The sequence below is a fragment of the Ceratotherium simum genome, chromosome 4 (assembly GCF_057802395.1).
Source record: "Ceratotherium simum simum isolate JZ-2026a chromosome 4, ASM5780239v1, whole genome shotgun sequence".
Classification (NCBI taxonomy): domain Eukaryota; kingdom Metazoa; phylum Chordata; class Mammalia; order Perissodactyla; family Rhinocerotidae; genus Ceratotherium; species Ceratotherium simum.
The window spans coordinates 43,711,375-43,738,998 of record NC_141903.1 but is presented as its reverse complement, the minus strand read 5'-3'; the positions used below and the strand labels follow the sequence as shown (position 1 = coordinate 43,738,998).

The window sequence follows — 27,624 nt, the reverse complement described above, 5'->3', positions numbered from 1 at the left end:
GTGTTAAACACTCTTCTGCAAGTCTAATACATTTTAATAAAAAAAAAAAGTTGACTACTATCTTGCTAATCTCATGATGACTTGCAATATTCTTTAAAATGACGTAAATCAGAGAAAATGAAAAAGGTCTTGGAGATCCATTGGTACAAATCTTTCATTCCTAATAAAAAGTCATTTTCTTTTTTTTTACCTAAAAGTTAACCTGAAAGGTTGTGGGGGTAGGGAAGGCAAACAACGACTATGCAGCTGGAACAACGTTGAGATTTTTCTTGATGCTTGCAAGGTCATAAGTTAAAACGTACTTAAATAAATGCTTTATGATTGTTTATGATCGTGACGCTGCTAACAAACTATCCATTTCCAACCTCTCCACCAGCAAAGCCAAGGAGGAGGGCAAGTTGAGTAGGCAGGATATGTAGAGGGTAAGAGTAGGCTTTCTGGTTAGACATAGGGATTTGTATCCCAGACCTCCACTTACTAGCCGTGTGGTCTTGAGCAAGTAACTCAACCTCACCTTCTGGGGGAATTAAATGAGAGAATGTGTAAATAGCACTTTTAGGAGTCAGCGTTCCAGCCAATGTCTGCTGTAGTTGTTAGGGCTTGGCTCTTATTTATGCAGTTTTGCAAGGAGACAGTCGCAACTGGGAAACATTAAAATAAGGGTTCTTTAATAGATAACCCCAACTCCCAAACAGGAGATAATGACATATAGGTGCCGACGCCATCCATTAAACGTCAAGCCTTTCTCCGGCGCCCGACTTGGCCTCAGAAAAAACCGGAAGTGACTCTGCCCCTAACTAACATGGCGTCCAGGAGATTTCCGTTCTCCTCTCCAATAATTGGGCGCGGCGGCTTATCGCGGTTTTACCGGACGGCACCGGCTTGGCCGACTGCTCTCCCCTGTGCCTCCGCGGAAGGCGGGGCTACAAAGGAGATGCTGCTTGGTGATTGGTTGCGGCGCGTTAGGATCGTGGCTCTAGAGAGTTAGATAGTCCGAGCCAGGCGGTGATTGGTCGCCGAGAGGCGGGGCGGCCTGACCGCATGAGAGGTAGCCGCAGCGGCGAGGAGAGCTATGGGTCAGGCGGCCAAGGTGACAGGGCCCGGGGAGGGGTTGGATGCGATGCTGGCGGGGAGGGTAAGAGCGCGGCTTTGGGAAGGTTGTTCGGAGTCTCTGTAGCTGAGGTTCAGGACCCTCCACGAAGGATGTGGCCGTTTCCCCTGAGCAGCCCGGTGACCAGCCCCGAAGGGCGGTCGATTGTTTGTGCAGGTGCGGAGGAGGAAGGGGGGCACCAGTGGTTCCTACTTCTTAGTCTGCCGGGGTACCGAGCGTTTATCCGTGATGCAAGCCCGCGACTTGGGTTCTGCCCCCGTTTCAGCTCCACACCGAGTATTTGTCTGAGGGACCCATTAAACATCTTTGGGAAGTGTACGAGACGCCAAAGGCAATCCTGCGCTGCAACCTACCGATGAGGTGAAAGATTTGGTCAAATAACCAGAAGCTACACGGAAGTCTAGGAACCAAGGAAACCGAGCCCCGGCAAAATCACTTGCCAAAAGTAACACTTAGCGGGACAGAGCAGAGGACCCTTGAGACTTGAGTGCTCCGAATGAGCTTGGGAAGTGACGGCCCCGCCCCCGTCACATCCCTGAGGACCTGGTCACAGATTTGTTTCTCGTGAAACTGATGCACAATTCTCGGGGACCAGCCATCCCTAACCTTAAATATCATCAGCATGGCCGGTTCGGGCCTGTCCCTGTCATTGGCTGAAACATAGACATGGAAAGGGGAAAATGAGCTGCTACAATATAGTGAGGAAAAGCAGTGCTTATGGTTGGTCAATAAGAGGGAGCCACCAAGCGGTACCTCATGTACGAGGGAACTTGGTGTTCTCAGTACGTTTTAATGTATGTCACACCACCAGTAGAAACAGAAATGTAAAGGGTTGTTCATTCAAAGAATTTATTGAGTGTCCATCATAGCTATTAGTAATACCTAACAGCCAACATTTAGCCTATACTATCTAGGCATAATGGATGCAACAATAAATAGACCACCGTTGCCTTCACACAGAAGTCTAGCAGGAAGGGAGATTTTAAACAATTCCTTAATTGCAATTGTAGTAAGTGCTTTGAATTGAAAATACAGTGTATTTTGTGAGCATGTAACTGGGATTTTAACCTATCTGGAGGGATGCAAAAAAGAAGTACCTCTCATAGAAGTATAAGTTAAATTGAGACCTGAAGTTTGATTAGAAATTAGCTAGGAGAAGAGAGAAGAGTAGTCCAGAAAGAGGAGGTAGCATATGGAACATCCTTGAAGTGGGAAGTTGTTTGAAAACTTGAATACAAATGAAATTAAATAGGGTGCATTTCAAAAACACTTTTGGCAAGGCCTACCATGTATGGTATGTGTGGAGGGGGGGGTCACCAAGAGGCCTTTGAGGAAGTATGGGACAACAACGGTGAGTAAGCATTTAATTAACATACAAAGTGCCCAGTGTTGTGGGTGTACTCAGGAGGGGAATATAACCCAGACTTAGAAGAGATGGGTAAGTAATGACTAGTACAGAAATTATACCACACACCCTTGAAATTAGCCCATTATTCAAGAAAATTGAGGCAAAAAGGCTAAGTAACTTGTCCAAGCTTACAGTAAGTGTCAATGTCAGATTCAAACTGATCTGACTGTAAAGTAATCCACTTTCCGTATACACTGCCTAAATTTGTCCAATCAGTGTAAGTAAATGAGGAAGAGAAGATAATGTATGACCTAGCTCTCTGCATTTTAATAAAAGTTTAACTCCAAGGTGATATTAGCTCCAATAGCTCCAAGGTGGTAACGATGACTTTTCTTAAAGTAGTTCTTAAATTAGGGTTACTGGTTGTTATACTAATGGAATCACTTTCTTTTTTTTTTTTTTCCCCCCGAAATAGCATGTAAACCAATTAGGTTTACTTACCTTTCATTTTCTTCTTAATCCCATGCAATCTGTTCTCCACCGCTCTTGTAATATTGAATTGCCTGGGTTTCTATGATGTTCTGTCACCTTTAAAGTCCACATTTCTACCAAGAGTCTTTTCAAGGCAATCTTGGCTTTTGGTATCAAACAAAACCCTCAGAATTCTTCTAGCCTCTACACATTACTCAATTCCAAGGCCACTTCCAAGGCCACTTCCACATTTTTGTTGCTTGTTACAGCAGAACCCCACTTCCCAGTACTAAAATCTGTATTAGTTTCCTATGGCTGCTCTAACAAAGTACTACAAACTAGGTGGCTTAAAATAATAGAAATTTATTGTCTAACAGTTCTGGGCGCTAGAAGTCTGAAGTCAAGGTGCCAGCAGAGCCATACTCCCTCTGCAGCTCTGGGTAGAAACTTTACTTCTTGCTTGCTTTTGGGAGGCTGTCAGTCCTTGGTGCTCCTTGGCTTGCTGTTGCGTCACTCCAATCTCTGCCTCCGTCTTCACGTGGCAGTCTTCCCCCTGTGTGTCTCTGTCTTCACATGGCATTTTCCTCTTCTTTTAAGGATACCAGTCACATTGGATTAGGGCCCACTCTGATGACCTCATCTTAGCTTGATTACGTCTACAAAGACCCTGTTTCCAAATAAGGTCACATTTACAGGTACTGGGGGTTAGAACTTGCACATGTCTTTTGAGGGGACATAATTCAAGGCATAACAATATGGATATACCACATTTTATTTACCCATTCATGAGTTGATGGACATTTGGGTTGTTTCTACTTTTTGACTATTATGAATAATGTTGCTATGAACATTCATGTACAAGTTTTTTTGTGAACATATGTTTCCTTTCTCTTGGGTATGTACCTAGGTATGGAATTGCTAGGTCATATGGTAACTCTATGTTCAACTTTTTGAGCAACTGCCAAACTGTTTTCCAAAGCAGCTGTACCGTTTTACATTCCCACCAACAATGTATAAGAGTCACAGTTTTTCCACATCCTTGTCAATACTTGTTATTCACTGTCCTTTTGACTGTAGCCATCCTACTGGGGTGAAATAGTTTCTCACTGAGATTTAGATTTGTATTTCCTAGATGGCAAATTACATTGAGCATCTTTTCATGGCCTTAATGGCCATCTGTCTATCTTCTTTGGAGAAATGTCTATTCAGATCCTTTGCCTATTTTCAAATTACTTTTTTTTATTGAGTTATAAAAGTTCTTTATGTGTTCTAGATACTAGCTGCTTATCAGATACATGATTTGCAAATATTTTCTCCCATTCTGTAAGTTGTCTTTTTTTTTATAGTGTCCTTTCCTTTTCTCTTTTTAAAATAAATGTTTTAGTTTTTATAAAGGTGATAAATGTTTAAAGTTTAAGAAGTCAAATAGTGTTACACAGAAACCAGTAAGTGTCTACTTCCTTCTACATGCCCCCAATTCCTGCTCCCCAGAGATAAGCACTTTTAATCATTTTAGCTATTTCTTCTGATATTTACCTCTATGTTTCTAAATAACATGTTTAAACTGCTATTGATTTTTTTTCTCTTTGGAGATATTATTTATTCACTTTTAACTATGGAAGTTGGGGACTGAGCTCCCCTTACATCCTCTTCCTCTCAATATATAAATTTTGGTGAATCGGTGTTCATCTTTGATATTATGATGACTCTAAAAAACCTGTCCACAGCTGAGCCTTCTAATATAATACTATATGATTACATTGCCTTTCTTTTCTAATTCTTAGTTTTTCTTGAAATTAATAACTGCCTTGCTTTTTTATTATCATTGGTTAGTTTCCTTCATATCTATTCCCAAACTCAGAGCAAAACTGAAGTCTACCAATTTCATTCTTTTCCTAGCAACATCTTTTCTGGAGCAGTTCAACCTTTTGCTCTAGTCCAGACTAGTTGCTTTCTATGCTGGCTGCACAAATGCTGACCTGTATTTGTCCTTCACCATCATCTCTGCCTCTCCTATGTTGGATCAGTTGTCTCCCTGATTCCCATGTTTTTTCTCTTTTGTGGCTCATCCCCTTGTTTTGGTGGACCACATACTTCCATAGCTTTCCAGTAAAAGGTGTATGGCAGATAAGAGACTTTGCATTTCTGGAAATGTCTATTTGCCTTTGTAGTTAGGTGTTATGATTTGACTATGAATGGTACTCTAAGCTAGACATTTTTTTCAGAACTTCAAGATATTATACCATTGTCTTCTCACAGTGATGCTCTTTAGAAGTCAGGTGCCGTTCTGATTTTCCATGTTTTGTATGTGAACTGTTTTTTTCCTTTCAGATTTTTCTTTTTGTTAGTATTGTGCTGAACTTACATCATAGTGTGCTGTGGTATGGGTTTTGTGTTGGGCACTGGGTGGAGGAGTCCTTTCAATCCAGTAGCTCACGTACCTTACTTTGTGAAATTTTCTTGATTTTTTTTTTCCCTTTTAATTTCTTCCATCTGTCTTCTTTATTCTCTCTTGCTGGCGATCCTGTTAATGTAACTGTTGGGCCATCTAGACTATTCCCTTAATTTTCTTATCTTTTCTCCCCTCAATTTCTATCTCTGAATTTTTATTCTACTTTCTGGGCAATTTTTCACAACTTAATCTTTGCTATCACTCATTTGATATCCAAGAGCTTTTGGGAGTTTTCTGAATGTTCCTTTTTTAATTTACTATAGCTTCTTTTTGTTGTTATTCCGTGTTTGCAATAACTTATGTTTCTGAAGAAGCTGATTGTGGTTGTTTGGTTTTTGTTTTGTTTTATTTTTACATTTTTTCCTCTCTGTTTCCTGTTTCTGATTTGGTGTCTGCCTTTGATGTTATCTGTTTTTTAACGGATGTAAAATACTTAAAAGAATGCTTAGCACACAGGATATACTCAGTAAATGTTAGATATTATTATCTGATGGATGGACTGGAGGAAAGGAGGGAATGGTGGCAGAGTGACAAATGTTTGTAAGTGGTCTAAGCAAGAGATGGGGGGGATCTGAACTTAACTAGTTTTGGGGAATGGAGAATATGTAAAAGATTAGAGAGACATTCGTAAAGTTTCTATATGAAAAGTAAAGTAGATATAAAGAATGTCCTAGAGATTTCTGGCTTGAGATATTTGCTGTCTTCCAAAACTGAAATTGAAAAGACAGGAGAAAGAGCAATATTGAGGGAACAACATTGAGCACCTTTTTGGACTTGAGAAGTGTGAGGTGGCCTCGGCCTATCACTAAAGCCTCTTCACAATCTATCTTCTACCAAAATACCAGGATCTTTTCTGTTTTTTTACCACAGTCTTAGAATATTCATAAGTCTCAGCATTCCACTTCTCTTTTGAGAAATCACAATTAAACTTGCCTAAATTATCTAAAACACCCTCCTTCTGGGCTCTCTTAAGATATAACAAGTTCATGAGTTTGTGAATATGTGTATACGACTTTAAGAGCAGATGAAGGCCTCAATATGTTAAGAAAAGTGAGAATAAGTACTTTACAGACTGGTAAAGTTGATTACCTTAGCAAAGTGGTTTTAGGCAGGGAGATTATTAACTTTTTAACCATCCTTGTATTGTTTTGTTTAAAAGAACTTTGTATTATTTTTGTAAATAGAGCTAATTTTTTTAAATTTAAAGATAAATAATCAAGGGAAAGTTATTTTAGCAAACCCTGGTTTTCACTAGCTATTTTGAAAAATAGTCTAAGTAACAAACAGAAAAGAAATGCTGTTTAATCCTTGTAGTTATGTAAAATATGAAATTTTTTCTTTTGAGGTCTGAATTCTGATTTTCTTTACAGGTTTTACAGCTCTTTAAAACATTGCACAGGACCAGACAACAAGTTTTTAAAAATGATGCCAGAGCATTAGAAGGTAAGTTTACTTTTTGCCCCTTTGGAGCAAGTCTATTCTTGAGATGGCTGCTAATATATCCAAGAGACCCTGTATGGTCAGGACCCATCTTAGAGAATGACCTTCATTATCTCTCCCCTAATGTCATAATGTAAAGATGAGTTTATATTACACTTCTTTGAGGAGTATCTACTTAAAGAAAAATTTTAAAAGATCAAGTTTTCATAAAGAATCAGGAAAAAAAAGGATCAGAATTTCAGTGTGCTCCATTGCTTGCGTTATGTTCAAGCCATTAATCGCATCTCTGTATTATATAATCAAATTTTCACACTCTCAACGACCAGACAGCGTAGCTCCCCCTTATCCATAAGATTTAAATTGCCCACCATTTTGAGTAACGTGATGAAATCTCATACCTTCCCGCTTGCTTTAAATATTTTTAAGTGAAATAATTTTAAGAATAGCTAACATTGCATATTTACTAAGCATTTTACATGGATCGTTCAGTTAAATGCTCACAGCAACACAATAAGGCAGTTTGTCAGTTAGATTAGACTAAATTATGGTGCTATGATGATGCCAAAGTCTCAATGGTGTAATGAACAAAATTTTTATTTTTCAGTCACTTTACATGTCAACCAAGGCACTCAAATTTATATATATATATCTCCTCTTTGCTACCATAACTTTATTTTAATTGCGTGTGTGTGTGTGTATGATTTAACATGCTTATATGTATTGCATTTTGCCTTTTTTTTTTTCGCTGAGGAAGATTCGCCCCGAGCTAACATCTGCTGCCAGTCCTCCTCTTTCTGTGTGTGACCCAACACCACAGCATGGTCACTGACAGACGAGTGCTGTAGGTCCACTCCCAGGAACCGAACTCAGGCCGCCAAAGTGGAGTGTGCCCAGCTTAACCACTAGGCCACCAGGGCTGGCCTGGAGTTTTGCCATTTTTTAAAAAAGCATTTTAATTTAAATCCTGAGATTTATAGAAACAATGCATTAAGTTAGATTTATTGGAATCTAATAGCTAGAGGTACACAAATGAAACTGGAAGTAAAAAGCAGGAAACAAAAGTTTTAGAGTGCTAAAGGTTTATATGAGGTTTAATTACAAATTTGCCAGCCTGTCAAAACTTCTCCAAGAGACTTTGTTAAATTTCTTATTTTTATACTTTGTTTTACATGGAGCAAAACTATTTCCTCTACTAGTGAAATAGTCATTCAAAATGAAGAACATGTAAATTGTTGGGACAGGAATTATAAATTAGAAAAGCAAATAAATGTATGTATTTTTCTTTCTCTAGCAGCCAGAAAAAAGATAAATGAAGAATTCAAAAGTAATAAAAGTGAAACTTCTCCTAAGAAAATAGAAGAGGTATAGTAATTGAGTTTTTCAGTTACGATAAAATTTTTATAAATTTTCTTAGCAACTAGAGGAAATGATGAAAACAGAGGGGTAATATGAAATAAAAACCATTACTTGATAGTTAAAGCCATCACAACTGTAGATAACCTTCGTTTGTTTGGTATGGCTTACTCCTCAGGGTCATCTGCCTACACCCGTAAGATAGCAGGTTGCCTGGTGAAAAGAACACAGATGTAGCCCTGGTCAAAGCAAGCGCAGCCTGAACCACCCCAAAAACCCACAGAAATTCTATCTTCACGTAAGGCAAGTGACTGAAACTAAGGAAGTGAGTGTTATAGTAACTCAGAGCTACAGAGGTAACTTCTACTCAGCTCAACTAGATAGATAGATATTTTTTTCAATTTCTATCTTGGCAGTGGAAGTTAACCAGCCACAGTTTATGAACTGTTCTTGCTTTGTCTTCTGTATTTACATTTTAGTCACTTGCTTTAGTTGAAGACAGTATACTGACACTGGTCTGTGAGCTCCCTAGTAATTCTTGATGTTCATTAATGTACTTTTAATGTTCATTTAAAAAATGCACAATGATTCTTTTGCTGTATAAAATCATACCACATATACACACTGTCTCTGTCTTGAGCTTCCTAAGTGTTCCTGTATCTAACTTTGTATAAACATAGGGAAAGGACCTTTAGGAAGAAAACGAAAAATGGAAAATTATTTGCAGGGGTAGTTATGATTCCAAGAATTGGTTTGGTAAAGAGGAAGGTACAAATTAAAGAAATTCTTCTATGTTTAATAGAATTTCCACAAGTTAAGAAAAATTGATAAAAATGCATTTATATTTAGAAGAGAAAATGCTATTTTAGAAACAGTAAATATCTGTAATAATCAAGCTAATGAGACAAAATGCAATAGCGTGTTTCTGTCCCTATAATATGAAGAAAAAAGGGAAAGATTTTGCTTAAGCATATGATAGAGCAAACAGGGACTGAATTTTTGTTCATGGCAGAAGTTAAGATGACATAATCAAGTCATGACTTGAAGAGAAGTTAAAAGGTATGTTTGGAAGTTTGTACTATTTGCTATTCAGTAAACTGATTAATAACAATATGGTGATTATTTTTAAATTTTGAAATTATGAGTTAAAAAATTTTAAATGTTTTATATATAAAAATTATATACATGGTATATATATTAAAATATATATATATAAATATATATATTTTATATATATACCATATAATATATATACCATATATATATACCATAAATTACATACATGTATATAATTTTTTATATATAAAAAATATATATGGGATATATAAAAATTTTAAATTGAGGTCTGTTTATATCAACTAAACTTGGAAAATGAACTATAATCTCCCAAATTCATTTTACTTATAGAGCACTAATTTAACATTAAGCAATCTAGAAATTAGATATTTGTGTACTTTTGTACATTTGTATATAATAAAGTACTTTTTGTACTTTCTGTAACTGTGTATATTAAATATTTAGTAGTTTTTAGATAATTACGTTGTCATGTATTAGAGGGTTCATGAAGTCTTGGCACCAAAAGGAATCTTAGGCATCCTCTAGACCAGCAGTTTTCAAACTTTTTTGGTCTCATGACCCCTTTACCTTCTTAAAAATGGAGCACCCCAAAAAGTGTTGTTTGTTTTATACCTATCAATATATACCATATGTTTTTTTATATATAAAAAATTGTATACCGTGTATGTAACTTTTTTATATATAAAAAATTATATACCGTGTATGTAATTTTTTTTTGGCTCCACAGTTCGTACAGACCCCCTCCTGCTCATCCCCTCTGATCTCCCTTTATTCTTTGTTCCTCATCTAGCCTTGTTTCTAGCCTTAAATCTAGGACTTGACTCAGTTTATGCACCTCCAATGAGTGAGGAGGCTCATTTTTTGTCCTTTCTTTACCTTGCAAAGGCCTGTCTCTACCCTTCTCAGGTCTGTCAGGATGTGAGGCTTTGCTCTCCCACAGCCTTCTCCATGTCAGTTGACAGCAGCTCCCTCCTTTTGATGCTCAGACTAAAAACAGTGGTGCTTTCTTTCTTGATTGCTTTCCTTTTCTCACACTTACATCCAGTCTCAGTAAATCATATTGGCTTAACCTTCAAAATATATCCAGAATTTGACCACTTCTCATTCTCCCCATTGTTATCTCCTGGTTCAAGGCATCATATCTCACTGGATTGTTACAACAGCCTCCTACTGGGTCTGCCTGCTTCCGCCCTAACTCTCTGCAGCCTATTCTCAATACTTTTTTTTTTTTTTTTTTTTTTGGTGAGGAAGGTTGTCCCTGAGCTAACATCTGTTGCCTATCCTCCTCTTTTGCTTGAGGAAGATTGTCGCTGAGCTAACATCTGTGCCAGTCTTCCTCTACTTTCTTATATATGGGATGCCGCCACAGCATGGCTTGATGAGCGGTCTGTAGGTCCGAGCCCAAGATCCAAACTGGCGAACTCCACCAAAGATGGAGTGCGCGAACTTAACCACTACGCCACCGGGCAGCCCCTATTCTCAATACTTTTAAAGGCAGTGAGCCTTTAAAAAAAGGCATATTCAATCCCTCTTCTATTCACAACTCCCGTGGCTTCTCATCCCATTCAAAGTAAAATCTAAAGTCCCTACCATATAAGACTATATCATCTGACCCCTGTTAACTTCCAGCCTCAATTCACCACATCCCTCTCACTCTTCCAATCTGTGCCTTCTTTGAGGATGCTTGAATTTACCAAAAACATTCCTGTCTCAGGGCGTTTATGCTATTGCTTCTTCTTAGGATGTTCTTCTCCCACATGCCCTCAAGTCTTCATTTACTAGACCAATAGATTTTAATCTGTCTTTCCCTTTGAATGGATCTTTTAGCCATGCATGATTTTATAACATCGTGCACTGATGATTTGGAAAATAAAGGTTCATCAGGTAATGCAGATCTTACAAATGTTGATATAGTTCAATATGTAATATTTTTAAACTACATCTATTAATGTTTCCCGTCTCATCAGAAAAATCTTTAAGTATTGGGAAGCTGTCACGCTTACAGTGGCAGATACGATTTCTCCATAATTCCAATTTTTGCTTGAAAACTTGAATTTTATCATTGTCTTCAAATAGTTGTTTTCTTGAAGTGACAGACTCACTTCACTCATTTTCAAGAAAATGTCTGTAAATACCCAAGTCTGAATAATCATGGTTTATCTGTTAGTGATTCATGCAAATAAAAATGGTATTCCATGGAAAAAGGTCTACTTCTGCTTGCAACTCAAATAATAGGCTCCAGTAGTATGAAAATAATTTTGACTTCATGGGTCCTGTGAATGGGTCTCAAGGTCCCTCAGGGATCCACAGCTTTGAGAATTGCTGTTCTAGTCCAGTTCTTCATTTCACATATGATGAGTTCTGAAACTCAAAGAGAGTAGGTTATTAACCCAAGGCCATACTCTTAGTGACAGAGCCAGAGTTGGAATCCAAGTATGTTGACTCCTAATCCAATACTCTTTCTAGTGTTCAGAACATCCAACAATATAAAAGAAAGATTCAAACCCCTCCCCAAAACTGTGCATTTTATACACATTGTAAAATATATATTACAAAAAAAACTAAGTCTGTTTTGGAACAAAATATGGACCGGATGGAGAAAGTTAAAAGTATACGCATATCTGAGCTTTCTGTATGCTTGGAATGGTTTACAAAAAATAAACGCAGTATTATATAAAAAGAAATTGTAGTAAACCTATAGTTTTCAAAAACAGTACATTCATATGAACCATTGAGAAAACACCCAAAGGATTTATTCTATTTGTTTGATTTTCTTAACAGCTAATAAAAATAGGTTCCGATGTTGAATTGTTACTCAGAACATCTGTTATACAAGGTATTCACACAGACCACAATACACTGAGTAAGTAAAATTAAAGAAAAATGTTTTCTGACTGCAATGTGTTTTAAAATATTGAACAATTACAGTGCTTTTAACGCTGAGTAGTAAAACAGCTTGATTTTGCCAGACAATGTGGTATATCTTGTATACATTTGCAAGGCTACCATTTAAAAATGCTGTATTATGAAACTTTGTTTTACCAGATTTTTTTCTTTTTCTTTTTTTAGTTTGTTTTTTCTTTTTAATCTTTACCACTGATTATATTGCAAAACTACAGTTACAAAGACAGTATGACTATTTTTATTGTATTTATTTAGGGTTCCTAATTATTCTAGTTTCATTCATCACCTACCTAGACTCAGTCTGTTTCTTTACCTTTATTCTATGATCAGAGTTGTTTTAATTCAGAAGAATTGGGATTATAGGAAATGGAAATATAGTTGAGGATCCGCCATTATACCTCCAGACTCCTGGTGGGGCTTCAGGAGAATCTCATTTCACATTATATTTTGTGTTCATTTCCTAACGTATCTTTGCAGATAACAACAATAACAAAAAAGATGACATTCAAAATTTTGAAAGCCGCCTTTATCTTTAAAGTAAGCAAGCTATTAAGTATAACACAAACAGGAAAGCACACAATTTGTAACTGTACAGCCCAGTGAATTTTCACAAAGTGAAGTATCCATGTAACCAACATCCATATCAAGTTATATAATATTACCAGTATCCCAAAAGCCCCCTCATGCCCTCCTGTTCCTCCCAGGCACCCCCTCCCCACAGACGTAACCACTATCCTGACTTTTAACACTATAGGTTTTTAACTTAGTATAATAGTGTTTGAACTTTATATAAATGGAATCAAATAAGATTACTATTTTGTCTGGCTTCTTTCTCTCAACATTTTATTTGTAAAGTGTATCTATGTTGTTGTGTATAGCAAGATTTCTATGAATATTGTTTGAATATACCACAATTTATCCCTTCTACTATTGTTCATTTGGATTGTTCCTAATTTTGGACTATAATGAATAATGATTCTATGGATATCCTTGTATGTACTTTTTGGTTTAAAAAAATACATATTCACACACACACACGCACATATATACACACACACACACAAATATATATACACATATAATGCATTTTCTTGGGTGTATGTATAGCTAGCAATGAAATTTCTGGGTCATAGAATTTGTGTTTATTCAGGTTTAGTAGACACTGCTAACCAGTTTTCCAAAGTGGTTAGACTAATTTACACTTCCAGCAGCGGCGTCTGAGAGCTCCTTTTGCTTTACATCCTCACCAGCCCTTGGTGCTGTGTGTCTCTTTAATTTTAGCCTTTCTGGTCGTTGTGTAGTGGTATCACATTGTGATTTTAATTTGCATTTCTCTGGTAACTAGTGAAGTACTAGCACCTTTTCAGTTGTTACTGGCCATTCGGATATTCTCTTTTATAAAGTGGCTGTTCAGATCTTTTGACGTTTTTTCTAAGAAATTATCTGCCTTTTTATTATTGATTTGAATGAATTTTTTATCTGTTCTGAATACAAATCCTTTGTTGAATATTTGCATTAAAAGAATCTTCGGGGCCGGCTGGTGGTGCAAGCAGTTAAGTGCGCGCTCCGCTGTGGCAGCCCAGGGCTTGCTGGTTCGGATCCCGGGTGCGCACTGACACACTGCTTGTCAAGCCATGCTGTGGAGGCATCCCATATAAAGTGGAGGAAGATGGGCACGGATGTTAGCCCAGGGCCAGTCTTCCTCAGCAAAAAAAGAGGAGGATTGGCAGATGTTAGCTCAGGGCCCATCTTCCTCACCAAAAAAAAAAAAAAAAAAAGAATCTTCTACTTTGTGGCTTTCTTTTTTGTTCTGGTAATGTTATCTTTTGATGAGAAGTTTCTAATTTTAATGTAGCCCAGTTTATCCATTTTTTCCTTTATAATTAGTACTTTTGAATTCTGTTTAAGAAATCTTTACCTGTCTCAAGCAAGATCATGAAGAAATTCTCCTGTGCTTTCTTCCAATAGCTTTATTATTTGATCTTTTCCTTTGGTTGTTTATATCAACTAGAGTTGATTTTTGTATATGCTGTGAGATAGAGCTCAAGATTTCTTTTTTAACATGTGAATATTCAGTTGACCCAGCATCATTTATTGAAACGACCACTCTTTGTCCCTGCACTGCAGGATTTTAGGACCTTTGTCCTAAAATCAGATAACTATATATGTATGCATCTGTTTCTAGACTTTATAATCTCTTCAGTTAGTTTTTCTGTCCTTGCATTATATACCATAATGTGTTGATTACTATAGCCTTATAATAAATCTCGATATCTAGTAGTCTAAGTCCTGTAGAGCTTTTTAGTTATTTTTAGTTCATGAGGATTTATCAGAAATTATTAGATCTGAGTTATATTTATAAGGGCAGTGAACATAGTTAATCCTAGATTGAAAATTTATAGTCATTAGCTTTAATCTTAATAATGATCTTTAGAGCTTCTGTGTAATATAGCCAACATTTTATACAGGTAATCACAGCTAAATATTATTTTTATTATATGAATAAAAATTTAGGTTATTTCAAATAACTAAATTTGATATCTGTCTTTCAAATGCCTGGTTTTATGATCATATTCATTTAAATTTCTTTTTACCTTTTGGTTTTCTGTATAATTTAGTTTTCTCACAGGATTGAAAATTTTGATTCTTTTATGATTATTAGTATATAATAGTATATTGCCTTAATAATGGCCTTATTCTTTCTATTAAGATATATATGGATCTCTTTTTCCTACTTTATGCCTATGGGTCCCAGATATAACAAATTTGATTCTTTAATCTCTGTTTTAAAAAGGTACTTTAAGCAAAATTCCTCCACATATTTTAGCAGTCTGTACTGGCACATAGAAATGAGAGGAATTAAAATTCTGCTTCTTGGCTAGAAAATAGAGAATTGTGATTGTGTGTTTCTAAAAAATATCAGATAATGTTCCAACATGAAAAATAATAGAAATTGAAAATAATATAGCGAAACTTCATCTGTCAGAGTAATCACCGTGTATGCATGAACTCTAAATCCATCTCTTTTTCCTTCCCTTCCAAATAATATCTACAGTGGAAAGTAAATATTGACTCCCAGCAAGAACTCTGTATTCTAAATAATTTTTCATTTTTTCCTTTTTAATAAAAACCACTTCCCGTATCCTTACAGATAATTTCAATGTTCTTTGTATATTACAGACATAATAATTTCATCATTTGAGAAAAACTCTTTGTTTTTAAAATCTTTAAAAAATATTGGGGAAACTACAGGCATACCTCGTTTTATTGTGCTTTACTTTATTGCGCTTCACAGATATTACATTTTCTTAGAAATGGAAGGTTTGTGGTAGCCCTGTGTTGAGCAAGTCTGTCGGCACCATTTTTCCAATAGTATTTGCTCACTTCATGTCTCTGTTTTACATTTTGGTAATTCTCACAGTATTTCAAACTTTTTAATTATTATTATATTTATTATGGTGATCTATAATCAGTGATCTTTGATGTTACTATTCTAATTATTTTGAGACATCCATATAAGATGACCATATAAGAACCACGCCCGTGTAAGATGGCAAACTTAATTGATAAATGCTTTGTATGTTCTGACTGCTCCACCGACCAGCTGTTCCCCTGTCTCTCTCCCTCTCCTTGGGCCTCCCTATTTCCTGAGACACAACAATATTGAAATCCCATTAATAAACCTACAATGGCCTCTAAGTGTTCAAGTGAAAGGAAGAGTCACACGTGTCTCACTTTAAATCAAAAGCTAGAAATGATTAAGCTTAGTGAGGAAGGCATGTCAAAAGCCAAGATAGGCCAAAAGCTAGGCCTCTTGCACCACACAGTTAGCCAAGTTGTAAATGCAAAGGAAAAGTTCTTGAAGGAAATTAAAAGTGCTGCTCCAGTGAACACATGAATGATAAGAAAGCAAAACAGCGTTGTTGCTAATATGGAGAAAGTTTTAGTGGTCTGGATAGGAGATCAAACCAACCACAAGATTCCCTTAAACCAAAGCCTAATCCAGAGCAAGGCCCTAACTCTTCAATTCTATGAAGGCTGAGAGAGGTGAGGAAGCTGCAGAAGGAAGTTTGAAGCTAGCAGAGGTTGATTCATGAGGTTTAAGGAAAGAAGCCATCTCCATAACGTAAAAGTGCAAGGTGAGGCGGCAAGTGCTGATGTAGAAGCTGTAGCAAGTTATCCAGAAGATCTAGCTAAGATAATTAATGAAGGTGGCTACACTAAACAACAGATTTTCAGTGTAGACAAAAAGCTTTCTTTTTCTTTTTCTTTTTTTTTTTTTTTTTTGACAAAAAGCTTTCTATTGGAAGAAGATGCCATCTAGGATTTTTATAGCTAGAGAGGAGAAGTCAATGACTGGCTTCAAAGCTTCAAAGGACAGGCTCACTATCTTGTTAGGGGCTAATGCAGCTGGTGACTTTAGGGCCCTTAAGAATTATGCTGTGTTTACTCTGCCTCGGCTTTATAAATGGAACAGCAAAGCCTGGATGACAGCACATCTGCAATATTACTGTTCATTGACAATGCACCTGGTCACCCAAGAGCTCTGATGGTGATACACAACAAGCTAAATGTTGTTTTGGTGCCTGCTAACACAGCATCCGATCTGCAACCATGGATCAAGGAGTCATTTCGACTTTCAAGTCTTATTATTTAAGAAACACATTTCATAAGGCTGTAGCATCCCTCTTATGGTTCTGGGCAAAGTCAATTGAAAACCTTCTGGAAAGGATTCACCATTCTAGATGCCATTAAGAGCATTTGTGATTCATGGAAAGAGGTCAAAATATCAACATAGCAGTTTGGAAGGACTTGATTCCAACTCTCATGGATGACTTTGAGGGGTTCAAGACTTCAGTGGAGGAAGTAACTGCAGATGTGGTAGAAATAGCAAGAGAACTAGAATTAGAAGTGGACCCTGAAGATTTTACTGAACTGCTGCAATCTCGTTAACAGATGAGGAGTTGCCTCTTATGGAGGAGTAAAGAAAGTGGTTTCTTGAGATGGAATCTACTCCTGGTGAAGATGCTGTGAAGATTGTTGAAATGACTGTAAAAGATTTAGAATATTACACAAACTTAGTTGATAAAGCAGCGGCAGAGTTTGAGAAGATTGAGTCCAATTTTAAAAGAAGTTCTACTTTGGGTAAAATGCTATCAAGCAGCATCGCATGCTGCAAGAAAACCATTCTTGAAGAGTCAATCAGTGCAGCAAACTTCAGTGTCGTCTTGTTTTAAGAAATTGCCACTGTCACCCCAACCTTCAGCAACCACCACTGTGATCGGTCAGCAGCCGTCAACATTGAGGCAAGACCCTCCACCAGCAAAAAGATTACGACTTGCTGAAGGCTCAAATGATAGTTAGCGTTTTTTAGCAATAAAGTATTTTTTAATTAAGGTATATACTTTTTTTTAGACATAATGCTATTGCACACTTAGTAGACTACAGTACTAAAACATAACTTTTAGATTCTCTGGGGAACCAGAAAATTCATGTGACTTGCTTTATTGCAATATTCACTTTATTGTGATCATCTGGAACCAAACCTGCAATATCTTTGAGATATGCCTGTATTTTTCTTTCCAAATATTCCCTACTTTTTTGTGTTTTTTAAGGTATGGTCTCAGGTGCTTGAATTTGGATTAATCATTATTTTTTAATCATACTATTCTCATCATTGGTCCAGTCTAGCCTTCTTAGATATTCTATAGAAAAATAATAACTATGACTTAGAAAAATACTGAAACTAACTCATTGTTCTACACTTACTTTCTCATTGATTATTGACATTTGTCAAAGCCCTCTTTATAATACGGACATTGGTCAGCTAGTTTCAGTTTTGGCCCTTATCAAACATATTCTATGGACAGTAACCAAATTTATGAATAAAGATGGTACCAAGAAAACTCAGGACTTCAGGTGGCTATATATTAATGGTACTTAGTTTTTGAATAGCATTATCCATATTTTTTAACTTCCTCTCTGGCATATATGTAAGACAAACAAAATAGGGATGTGCTTCTGAACATGTGTAATACATTTTTTAAAAAAGCCCTAGGAAGCTATTTTTTATTTCAGATGTGTTTTTAAACTTCTTTGCTTTGGTTTTTTGTATTTGTCTTTGCCTAAAACTATCTTATTGTTTGTATTCTAAGGCAAGTTAATGTGATTCAGCAAACATTTATTGGATACCTATTGTGCTAGACACTGCCAATAGAACAGTGAACAAGACAGATCTGGTTCCTGTCCTTGTGGAACTGAGAGTGCTGTTTAGAAGACAGATGATTAAGTATTCGGTCGTAGTCTTTTGGGTGCCATCATAAGAAAGGCAGAGGTGTTGTTGAGGCACATAGGCAGAACTCCAAATCCAAAACTTGGTGGGTCAGGGACAGGTTCTTAGAAGAAAACAATTTTGTGTTTAAGTTCTCTAATTTGAACTTATTTATATTTGTGTGCTTGCTATATTGAGAGACGTTTCTGTAACAGTGGACTTAAATATTTTAATGGTCTATAAATTATTTATGTCCTGAATGCTTCTGTGATTGCCAGACTATTATAAACTATGCCATCAATAGATTTTTTTTAACTGAGATATAATTGACATATAACATTGTGTTAGTTTTAGTGTACAACAGAATTATTTTATATATGTATATATGTGAATTGATTACCATAGTCAGTTTTTAGTTAACATCCATGACCACACGTAGTTACAATTTTTTTTTTTCTTTTCTTTTTTTCCCCTTTTTCTCCCAAAGCCCCAGTAGATGGTTGTATATCCTAGTTGCACATCCTTCTAGTTGCTGTATGTGGGACGTGGCCTCAGCATGGCCTGACAAGCGGTGCGTCGGTGCGCCCGGGATCCGAACCCGGGCCGCCAGTAGCGGAGCGCGCACACTTAACCACTAAGCCATGGGGCCGGCCCGCACAATTTTTTTTTCTTATGATGAGAACTTTTAAGATTTACTGTCTTAGCATCTTTCAAATATGCAACACAGTATTCTTAACTATAGTCACTATGCTGTACATTTCATCTCCAGGGCTTGTTTATCTTAAAACTGGAAGTTTGTACCTTTTGACCACCTTCACCCATTCCATCTCCTCCCCTACCCCCCACCTCTGGCAACCACCAGTCTGTTCTCTGTATTTATGAGTTGAGTTTTTTGGTTTGTTTTCCTTTTTTTTTTTTTTTTCAGATTCCACATATAAGTGAGATCATACAGTATCTGTCTTTCCCTGTCTGACTTATTTCACTTAGCATAATGCCCTCAAGGTCCATCATGTTGTCTCAATGGCAGGATTTCTTTCTTTTATATGGCTGAATAATATTCCATTGTATTTTCTTTACACCACATTTTCTTTAGCCATTCATCTGTCAGTGGACACTTAGGTTGTTTCCATGTGTTAGCTATTGTAAATAATGCTGCAGTGAACATGGAAGTACAGATATCTTTTCAAGATAGTGATTTCATTTTCTTTGGATAAATGCTTAGAAGTGGAATTGCTGGATAATATGGTAGTTCTGTTTTTAATTTTTTTAGGAGCATCCATACTGTTTTCCATAGTGGCTTCACCAATTTACATTTACCAACAGTGCACAAGAGTTCTCTTTTCTCCACATCCTTGGCAACATTTGTTATTTCTTGTCTTTTTGATAATAGCCATTCTGACAGATGTGAGGTGATATCTCATGGTTTTGATTTGCATTTCCCTGATGATTAGTGATGTGACCACCTTTTCATGTACCTGTTGGCCATTTGTATGTCTTTGGAAAAATGTCTATTCAGATCCTCTGCCACTTTTGTAATCAGAATGTTTGGTTTTTTTCTATTGAGTTGTATGAGTTCTTTATATATTTTGGATATTAACCCCTTATCAGCTATATGATTTGCAAATATTTTCTCCCGTTACATAGGTTGCCGTTTCATTTTGTTCATGATTTCCTTTTCTGTGCACAAGCTTTTTAGTTTGATTTAGTCTCACTTGTTTATGTTTCCTTTTGTTGCCCTTGCTTTTGGGGACTAATCCAAAAAAATCATTGCCAAGACCGATGTCAAGGAGCTTACTCCCCTGTGTTTTCTTGTAGGGGTTTTATGGTTTCAGGTCTTACGTTCAAGTCTTTTAATCCATTTGAGTTAATTTTTGTGTATGGTGTAAGACAGGGGTCCAGTTTCATTCTTCTGCTTGTCGCTGTCTAGTTTTCCCAGAACTATTTATTGAAGAGACTCTCCTTTCCTCATTTTGTTTTTGGCTCCTTTGTCATAAATTAATTGACCATATATGCATGAGTTTGTTGCTGGGCCCTCTTTTCTGTTCCATTGATCAATGTGTCTGTTTTTATGCTAATACTATACTGTTTTGATTACTGTAGCTTTGTAGTGTAGTTTGAAATCAAGAAATGTGATGCCTCTGGCTTTTTTCTTCTTTCTCAAGATTACTTGGTTTTTTGCAGTCTTTTGTGGTTCCCTACAAATTTTAGGATTATCTGTTCTGTTTCTGTGAAAAATGCCGTTGGAATTTTAAGACAGGTTACATGGAATCTGTAGATTGCTTTCGGTAGTATGGATACTTCAACAATATTAATTCACCCAATCTATGAGCAAATAATACTTTTCCATTTATTTGTGTCTTCAATTTCTTTCATCAATGTCTTATAGTTTTCAGTGTACAGGTCTCTTACTTCCTTATTTAAATTTATTCCTAGGTATTTTATTCTTTTTGATGCAATTGTAAATGGGATTGTTTTCCTAATTTCTCTTTCTAATAGTTCGTTATTAGTGTATAGAAACACAACTGAATTTTGTATATTGATTTTGTATTCTGCAACTTTACTGAATTCATTTATTAGTTCTAGCAGTTTTTGGTGAAGTCTTTAGGATTTTCTATATATAAAGTCATGTTGTCTGCAAATAGAGACAGTTTTACTTCTTCTCTTCTGACTTGAATGCCTTTTATTTCTTTTTCTTGACTAATTGCTCTGGCTAGGACTTCTAGTACTATGTTGAATAGAAGTGGTGAGAATTGGCATCCTTATCTTATTCTTGATCTTAAAGGAAAAGCTTTCAGTTTTTCACCATTGAGTATGCTGTTAGCTGTGGGCTCGTCATATATGGTCTTTATTATGTTGAGATGTGTTCCCTCTATACCCACTTTATTGAGAGTTTTTATTATGATTGGATGTTGAATTTTGTCAGATGCTTTTACTGCATCTATTGAGTTGATCCTGTGGTTTTTATCCTTCATTTTGTTAATGTGGTATATCACATTGATTGATTTGTGGATGTTGAACCATCCTTGCATCCCTGGAATAAATCACACTTGTTCATGGTGTATGATCCTCTTCATGTATTGTTGAATTTGGTTTGCTAATATTTTGTTGAGGGTTTTTGCATCTATTTTCATCGGGGATATTGGCCTGTAATTTTATTTTCTTGTGGAGTCCTTCTCTGGTTTGGGTTCAGGGTAATAGTGGCCTCTTAAAATGGGTTTGGATGTGTTCCCTTCTCCTGTATTTTTTTTATTTATCTATTTTTAATCTTGACCTGAATTTTGATTTGGGCCATAATTGAATTAAAGCCTTTTTATTTAAAAAAATTACTATTTAAATGATACATTTAATATAATCATAATAGATAAGGTTTTTCAGGGGCCTAAAATACAGGATATAAATCATGATCTCAGTGTAGTTCTTTGTCATGATCTGCCAATTTCAATAAACTAATGTTGTTGTGGTACTTTGCTATCTAATATAGAGAGCAAAGTCAGGGATTTTATAATCAATAAAACAAAATTACACTGAAAAATAGAATACAGCATGTAAAATACCTGTGGTATATTTGGCCTAATTAAAGTGTTAGCAATTAATGAATACAGAAAAATTCAATTGTAGGGTGCCTTTTGATTCCAAAGATTAACTTGAAGCGTTGGAGTAGTGAATATTTGACAGGTTTTCTGGTGGTTTACCACTCTTTGAATGTCCTTGTTTTGTTTCAGGAATTTCCATCTTCATGAGTTCTAAATCCCCAAGATAGAATCTAGAAAATTCAGTTCCTCGATTTCCTTTGCAGCTCAGGCACAGACATTTGACACAGGTGCAGCACACTCATCCGTATTCAGAAACGAACTTGAGAAAAGAGGTCTGGCATAGAATCTATGTTGCTGGCAGGAGTAGCATCAGTGGTTGCAGAGTCAAGTTACTGATTTAGAAGTGACATTGGTGTGGTGGCAGGAGCAGATGTAGTAAAGCTGAGTTTCTGGCAGCATTTGAAGTGTAGTATCTTATGCTCCGTGGGGGTAGAAATGGTAGCAGTTTCTTCTAGTGCCCCATAGGCAGCAGCATTTTTCATCGTCAGGCCAGTTTTGTGGCATAGCTTTGGACATTATTCCTGGAAGCTTAGCCTCAAGCCTGCCTGATTCTTAAGCCCTCACAACATTCCATGAGTTAGACCAATCATCTGTTAATAAATGCCTTTTCTGCATAATCAGTCAGAGTCAGCCTCTGTTACTTGTAAATAAGAACAACAGAAGTTGTTATCAGAAGTGAGGTACTGAAAATTACGCAACCTAAAATGTGAAATTAGTTGAATGGAAGGTGGAGGTAGAGGGGGGTATGATTGTCATGGGCCTGATCATTACGGGCTTTAAGCTGGTGGCCCTTGTTATATAGTGGTGAAATGTAAGGTCAGTGCATCTTACTGTTTCTTGGGATGCAGACCAAGTACCAGCTGAGGGTACAACAATAAGGGAAATAACCAGAATATCAATGTATACTGGTTATTTCTTCTTGCTTTGAGCAAAATATCGAAGAAGAGAATGAATGCAGATTAATTGGTTGGTCTACAAAGAAAAGATGGAAGGAAGTACTACTTGCTAAGGAGCACTCTTCTGTCTACATCCTGAAGTCTAATTGATTGAGAATCCTATACTGTAGAGCTTTGCGGGGTTGAAAATACCAATTGCTTTTATCCACTAAAACTAAAGCTAGTACAAGCTGAATTCGGGGACTTCTGAGCTCTAACATGAAATAAGATCAATGCTCTCTGCCTTTTTCATTTCCAGACAAAGATCAGATAAAGGGTACATTTATTCACTGGAGCCTATAGTTTTTCGTTGCTTTAAGAAATGTCCATTAAGCTAAGGGTTAAGGGGATGGGCAGAACATAGAGGCCACTACAAAAGGATGAAAATCTTCCTGCTTACAAACTGTCAAGTTGTTTGCCTGTAGCTACTTATACAGGGAAATGACCGGGGAAAAATAGATTTGAAGCTTCTAACATTTGGTTTTTTTGTGTGTGTGTGAGGAAGATCAGCCCTGAGCTAACATCCATGCCAGTCCTCTTCTTTTTTGTTCTTTCTTTCTTTCTTTCTTTTTTTTTTTTGCTGAGGAAGACTGGCCCTGAGCTAACATCCGTGCCGATCTTCCTCCACTTTATGTGGGACAGCGCCACAGCATGGCCTGACAAGGGGTGCGTGAGTGCGCACCCGGGATCCGAACCCGGGCCGCCAGCAGCAGAGTGCGTGCACTTCACCGCTATGCCACGGGGTCAGCCCTGAAGCTTCTAAAGTTTTTGAATGAATTATATTGCCAAGAAACCCCGAGCCTGGCTAGCTCTCTTCAACTCCTAAGACCATCCCTGGGCCCCTGAACTCATATCAATAAGAAGTGGACTGTGAAACTTCAGAGCTTCAAAGAAGGGCATCTTTCCCAATATCCCCACCTCCAGACAAGGAGGATCCCGCAGAGGACAGAACCAGGGGCCTTGAAGGACAGTGGAAAGAGAGGGTCTTTAGGTCTCCCAGAAAACAGGATTAGGTGCTGCCAGATTGGCTGACTAGGGAATTTATTGCTTTGCCAAAAGCAAGGAGTCCTTGTTCTTCCTGACCAGCAGGATTTAGGATTTGCTGTGGAGCAGTGACTACCAAGTGTTTCCCATTCCAGGTTTTTATTGCTGTATCTTGTTTATCCTTTACTCTGGTCTAGTAGGTAGCCACAATTTGAGCCACAGCTGGACCTAATGGAAAGGCTAGCGCATCAGCCAGAGATCCTTGATTTGAATCTGTATTGATTTGATCCTTGATTTGAGATCTTAGGGGTCAGGTAGTAAATGGATATATTCTATATATGGGAAGAAGGGTATATATTCATGTCGTGTAGTCAAAAGGGTGGACTGCTTATTGCCTCTCTAATATCCATTCTTTCTTAGTAACTGAAAAATTATGTTCAGGGTGCAGTGTGCCAAGCGAAAAAAAGGTGATTTCCCAAGCCACGTGACACCTTTCTGGCCAATATAAGCAGCTGTCTACTGGATGTTGCTTCCAGGAGAGCTACTGTTTTCCTGTTAAAAAGGCATAGGCCAAGCTAGGACTCCCTTTTTGCCCCTTTCTGTTCTCTCTTCCTGCCTGGAGTGCACATGTGATGCAACAGCAATAATGAAGACAGAAACCATACATGAAGGGTAGCAGAGCAGGAAGAAAAAAAGAGCCTGGGTCCTTAGTACCACTAAGGACCCGCAGTAGCCCAGGACTACCTTAATCTGAATTTCTTGATATGTGAGAAAATTAAATCTCTTAATTAAACCACCATTGGTTGGACTTTTGATTAATCTATCTGTCTTTTCCACTAGACTGTGAACTCTTTGAAGCTCAAGAGACTTCTTTTTTTATTGAAGTATAATTGACATATGACATTATATTAGTTTCAGGTGTACAACATAATAATTTGATATTTGTATATATTATGAAACGATCACCAATAAGTCTAGTTAATATTTGTCACCATACATAGTTACAAAATTTTTTTTCTTGCGATGAGGACATTTAAGATCTACTATCTTAGCAGCTTTCAAATATGTAATAGAGTATTATGAACTATAGTCACTGTGTTCTACTGAAGAGGCTATTATATATTCACCTCTGTATCTTCATTTCTTGATGTAATGTCCAGCATAAAATAGGTGTATATATGTTTGTTAACTGAAACAATTTACTGCCTTTGTTAATATGTTATAACCTAAACTATAATTTGCTCTCTGGTGAAACCTCCAAAGATATAAACAATGGTTAAATGATACTTATTTAACTGATGTTCATTTCAGTAAGACAGATTTACCGTTTGACTCATAAGAGCATTATTTTTAGTCAGATTGGTTTTTTTTAATTAAATGAGAATTTCAGTTTTCCTTTTGAATTGAATTTGTTTTAGTAATATCTTTAAAAAAAATTTTTTTTGGAATGATTCAGATTTACAGAAAAGATACAAGAAAAGTTGAAGGGTATGGTAATTTCCTTTACCCAGCTTCCACAAATGCTAACATTTTACCATATTTGCTTTATCATCCCTCCCTCATTTTTTTCCTGAACTTTCTGAGGATAAATTGCAGACTTAATGCCTCTTTTCCCCCAAATGAGCACATTTTAAATCATGACAGGCCACTTGGGTTTAGATCTGGAGAAATACTTTAGAATATATTTCTTAAAAACACTTCAATGTGTATTTCCTGAATTTACAAAGATATTCTTTTGTATAACCACAGTATAATTATTAAAAACAGGGTATTAACATTGATACAATTCTGTTACTCAAATTTTTCCATTTATCCTAACAATTTATATTGTTATAAATGTAATATCATTATAATTATATATAAATATAATTTCCTTTATAGCAGAAGAAAAAAAAAATTTCCCTCTGGTCTAGGATCCAATGGAGGAACACACAGATGTCATTTAGTCATCATGTTTCTTTAGTCTTCCTTAACCTGGAGCAGTTCCTCAGTCTTTCATGACCATGATGTTTTTGAAGAGTATAGGCGAGTTATTTCATAGAATGTGGTGTAAGCATTTTTTGATCATGACAGTTGACCTGGATTCAGCTCTTCTGGAGAAAAAAAGGAGAAATCATGTATTGTCTCAAAATTTTGTATCTTAAGAGCTTTATCTCAATTGACTCCAACAAGATGTCTTACCTAGGACTCAACCTTTGTTGTTGTTTAACACTGTTTCTCAATGGGGCACTATTGGCATTTTGAATAGGATAGTTCTTCACTGCACCAGACTGTCCCACACATCCCTGGCTCCTGCCCACTAAGTTCCAGTAGCATTCTTCAGTTGGTATGACCACCCAAAACACCTCCTGTTGAGAACCACTGTTCTGTAAAATTTGGAATCTTTAAATTGGGAAAGTTGTCTTGCTTTTTGTTTGGTAGGTAGTATAAACAAATTTTCCATTTGATGGTTTTCATTATCAGTAATCTGTAATCTGTTGGCTGATAATGTGCTTTAGCTGAATTTTGTTCAGTTATTTAAATATTTATGTTTAATAAATAAATGATAAAGTGTTAGTTGGTCATAAATGTTTTTATATCATCTGAAATGATAATCCTATTAACTGTCTCCATTTAAAATCAAGAACTTCACCTTAGAAGTTAACTGAAATAAAATATCCCTGGAAGGTTTACCTTAAAACTCGATATTTTACTGTTATTAATTTTAAGGGGAAATGAGTATATTTGCATTGTATTTTAATGGTAAAGATGTTAATTATTCTCGTTTTGTTTTTCTTTCAGAATTGGTCCCTAGGAAAGACCTTCTTATAGAAAATGTGCCATATTGTGATGCACCAACTCAGAAGCAATGAATTCTCTAGGATAAAATCAAATCTTTGTAATTTTTAATTTTAAAATATAAAACTCTGGCAAAAGTCCTGGAAATACAGATATTTTTCTCTGAACTGGCATATTGAAAATGAGTGAACTAAAGTATAGTTTCATAATTAAATTTCAAATTAAAAGGACATTGCCAAAAACTGCAGAACATAAAGTATTTCTTAAGAACATTAAATAAGAAGACATTTCATTTTCATTGAAAATCAAACTTTATAAAGTAAAATAAATGCTGAGGGAAGTATATCATATTTACTTCTGTTTGACCTTGGTGAGTATTTTGGTCTTACCATAACTATTTGAGAATGCAGTATTTTGACAAGTTGGTGGGTTTTCCTCCCATGTGAAATGAAACTATTAAATTAAAATTATTAGATTAAATTGATGTTTAGTTCCCAAAATGTTAAATTGGTTAAAAAGTTGCAGTGTGTGCCAGCTCTCCACAGAAGGTGGCCTTTGTTTCCTAAAGCACTGAAATTATTTCTGTAGCCAACAAATAATTATACAGTTTCCTTTTAGAGGTAGATAGTATTTCTCTGTTCCTATAAAGACATTTTTTAACCAGTTTTCTGAAGATAGATGAATAAAATATCAAAATCACCTAGGATCACTGAGGAATAAAAAAATCCTAATATTTTTAGGAAATAGTGGCTCTTGACCAAACTATATATATGGCCTTAGTAGAATTAGCTGTACTTATACCACAGCTAGATTTTATTGTGAAAATGGCTGCGTTCGCTTCTTTTTTTTGGTGAGGAAGATTGTCCCTGAGCTAACAACTGTACCAGTCCTCTATTTTGTGTATGGG

General features: G+C 36.3%; 1 protein-coding gene across 2 annotated transcripts; it reads left to right on the top strand.

Annotated features, from left to right (window-relative positions):
• Window positions 1-1,022: 1,022 nt before the first annotated feature.
• On the top strand, window positions 1,023-26,884 carry LYRM7 (LYR motif containing 7). Of its 2 annotated transcripts, none has more exons than XM_004420240.3 (5): window positions 1,023-1,090; window positions 6,753-6,825; window positions 8,114-8,184; window positions 12,034-12,115; window positions 26,721-26,884. In XM_004420240.3, the coding sequence occupies exons 1-5, from the start codon at window positions 1,073-1,075 to the stop codon at window positions 26,789-26,791; spliced, it is 315 nt and encodes a 104-aa protein (XP_004420297.1). In that variant the 5' UTR covers window positions 1,023-1,072; the 3' UTR covers window positions 26,792-26,884. The 2 variants fall into 2 exon arrangements, with proteins under 2 accessions (XP_004420297.1, XP_087285980.1); XM_087429854.1 differs by lacking the exon at window positions 1,023-1,090 and adding an exon at window positions 5,855-5,922.
• Window positions 26,885-27,624: the final 740 nt, after the last annotated feature.

Excerpts from the sequence above, each read along its gene's own strand:
- LYRM7 (XM_004420240.3), top strand. Across the intron at positions 8,185-12,033 it reads CTCCTAAGAAAATAGAAGAG|CTAATAAAAATAGGTTCCGA; the intron begins GTATAGTAATTG and ends TTTTCTTAACAG. Across the intron at positions 12,116-26,720 it reads CACAGACCACAATACACTGA|AATTGGTCCCTAGGAAAGAC; the intron begins GTAAGTAAAATT and ends TTTTTCTTTCAG.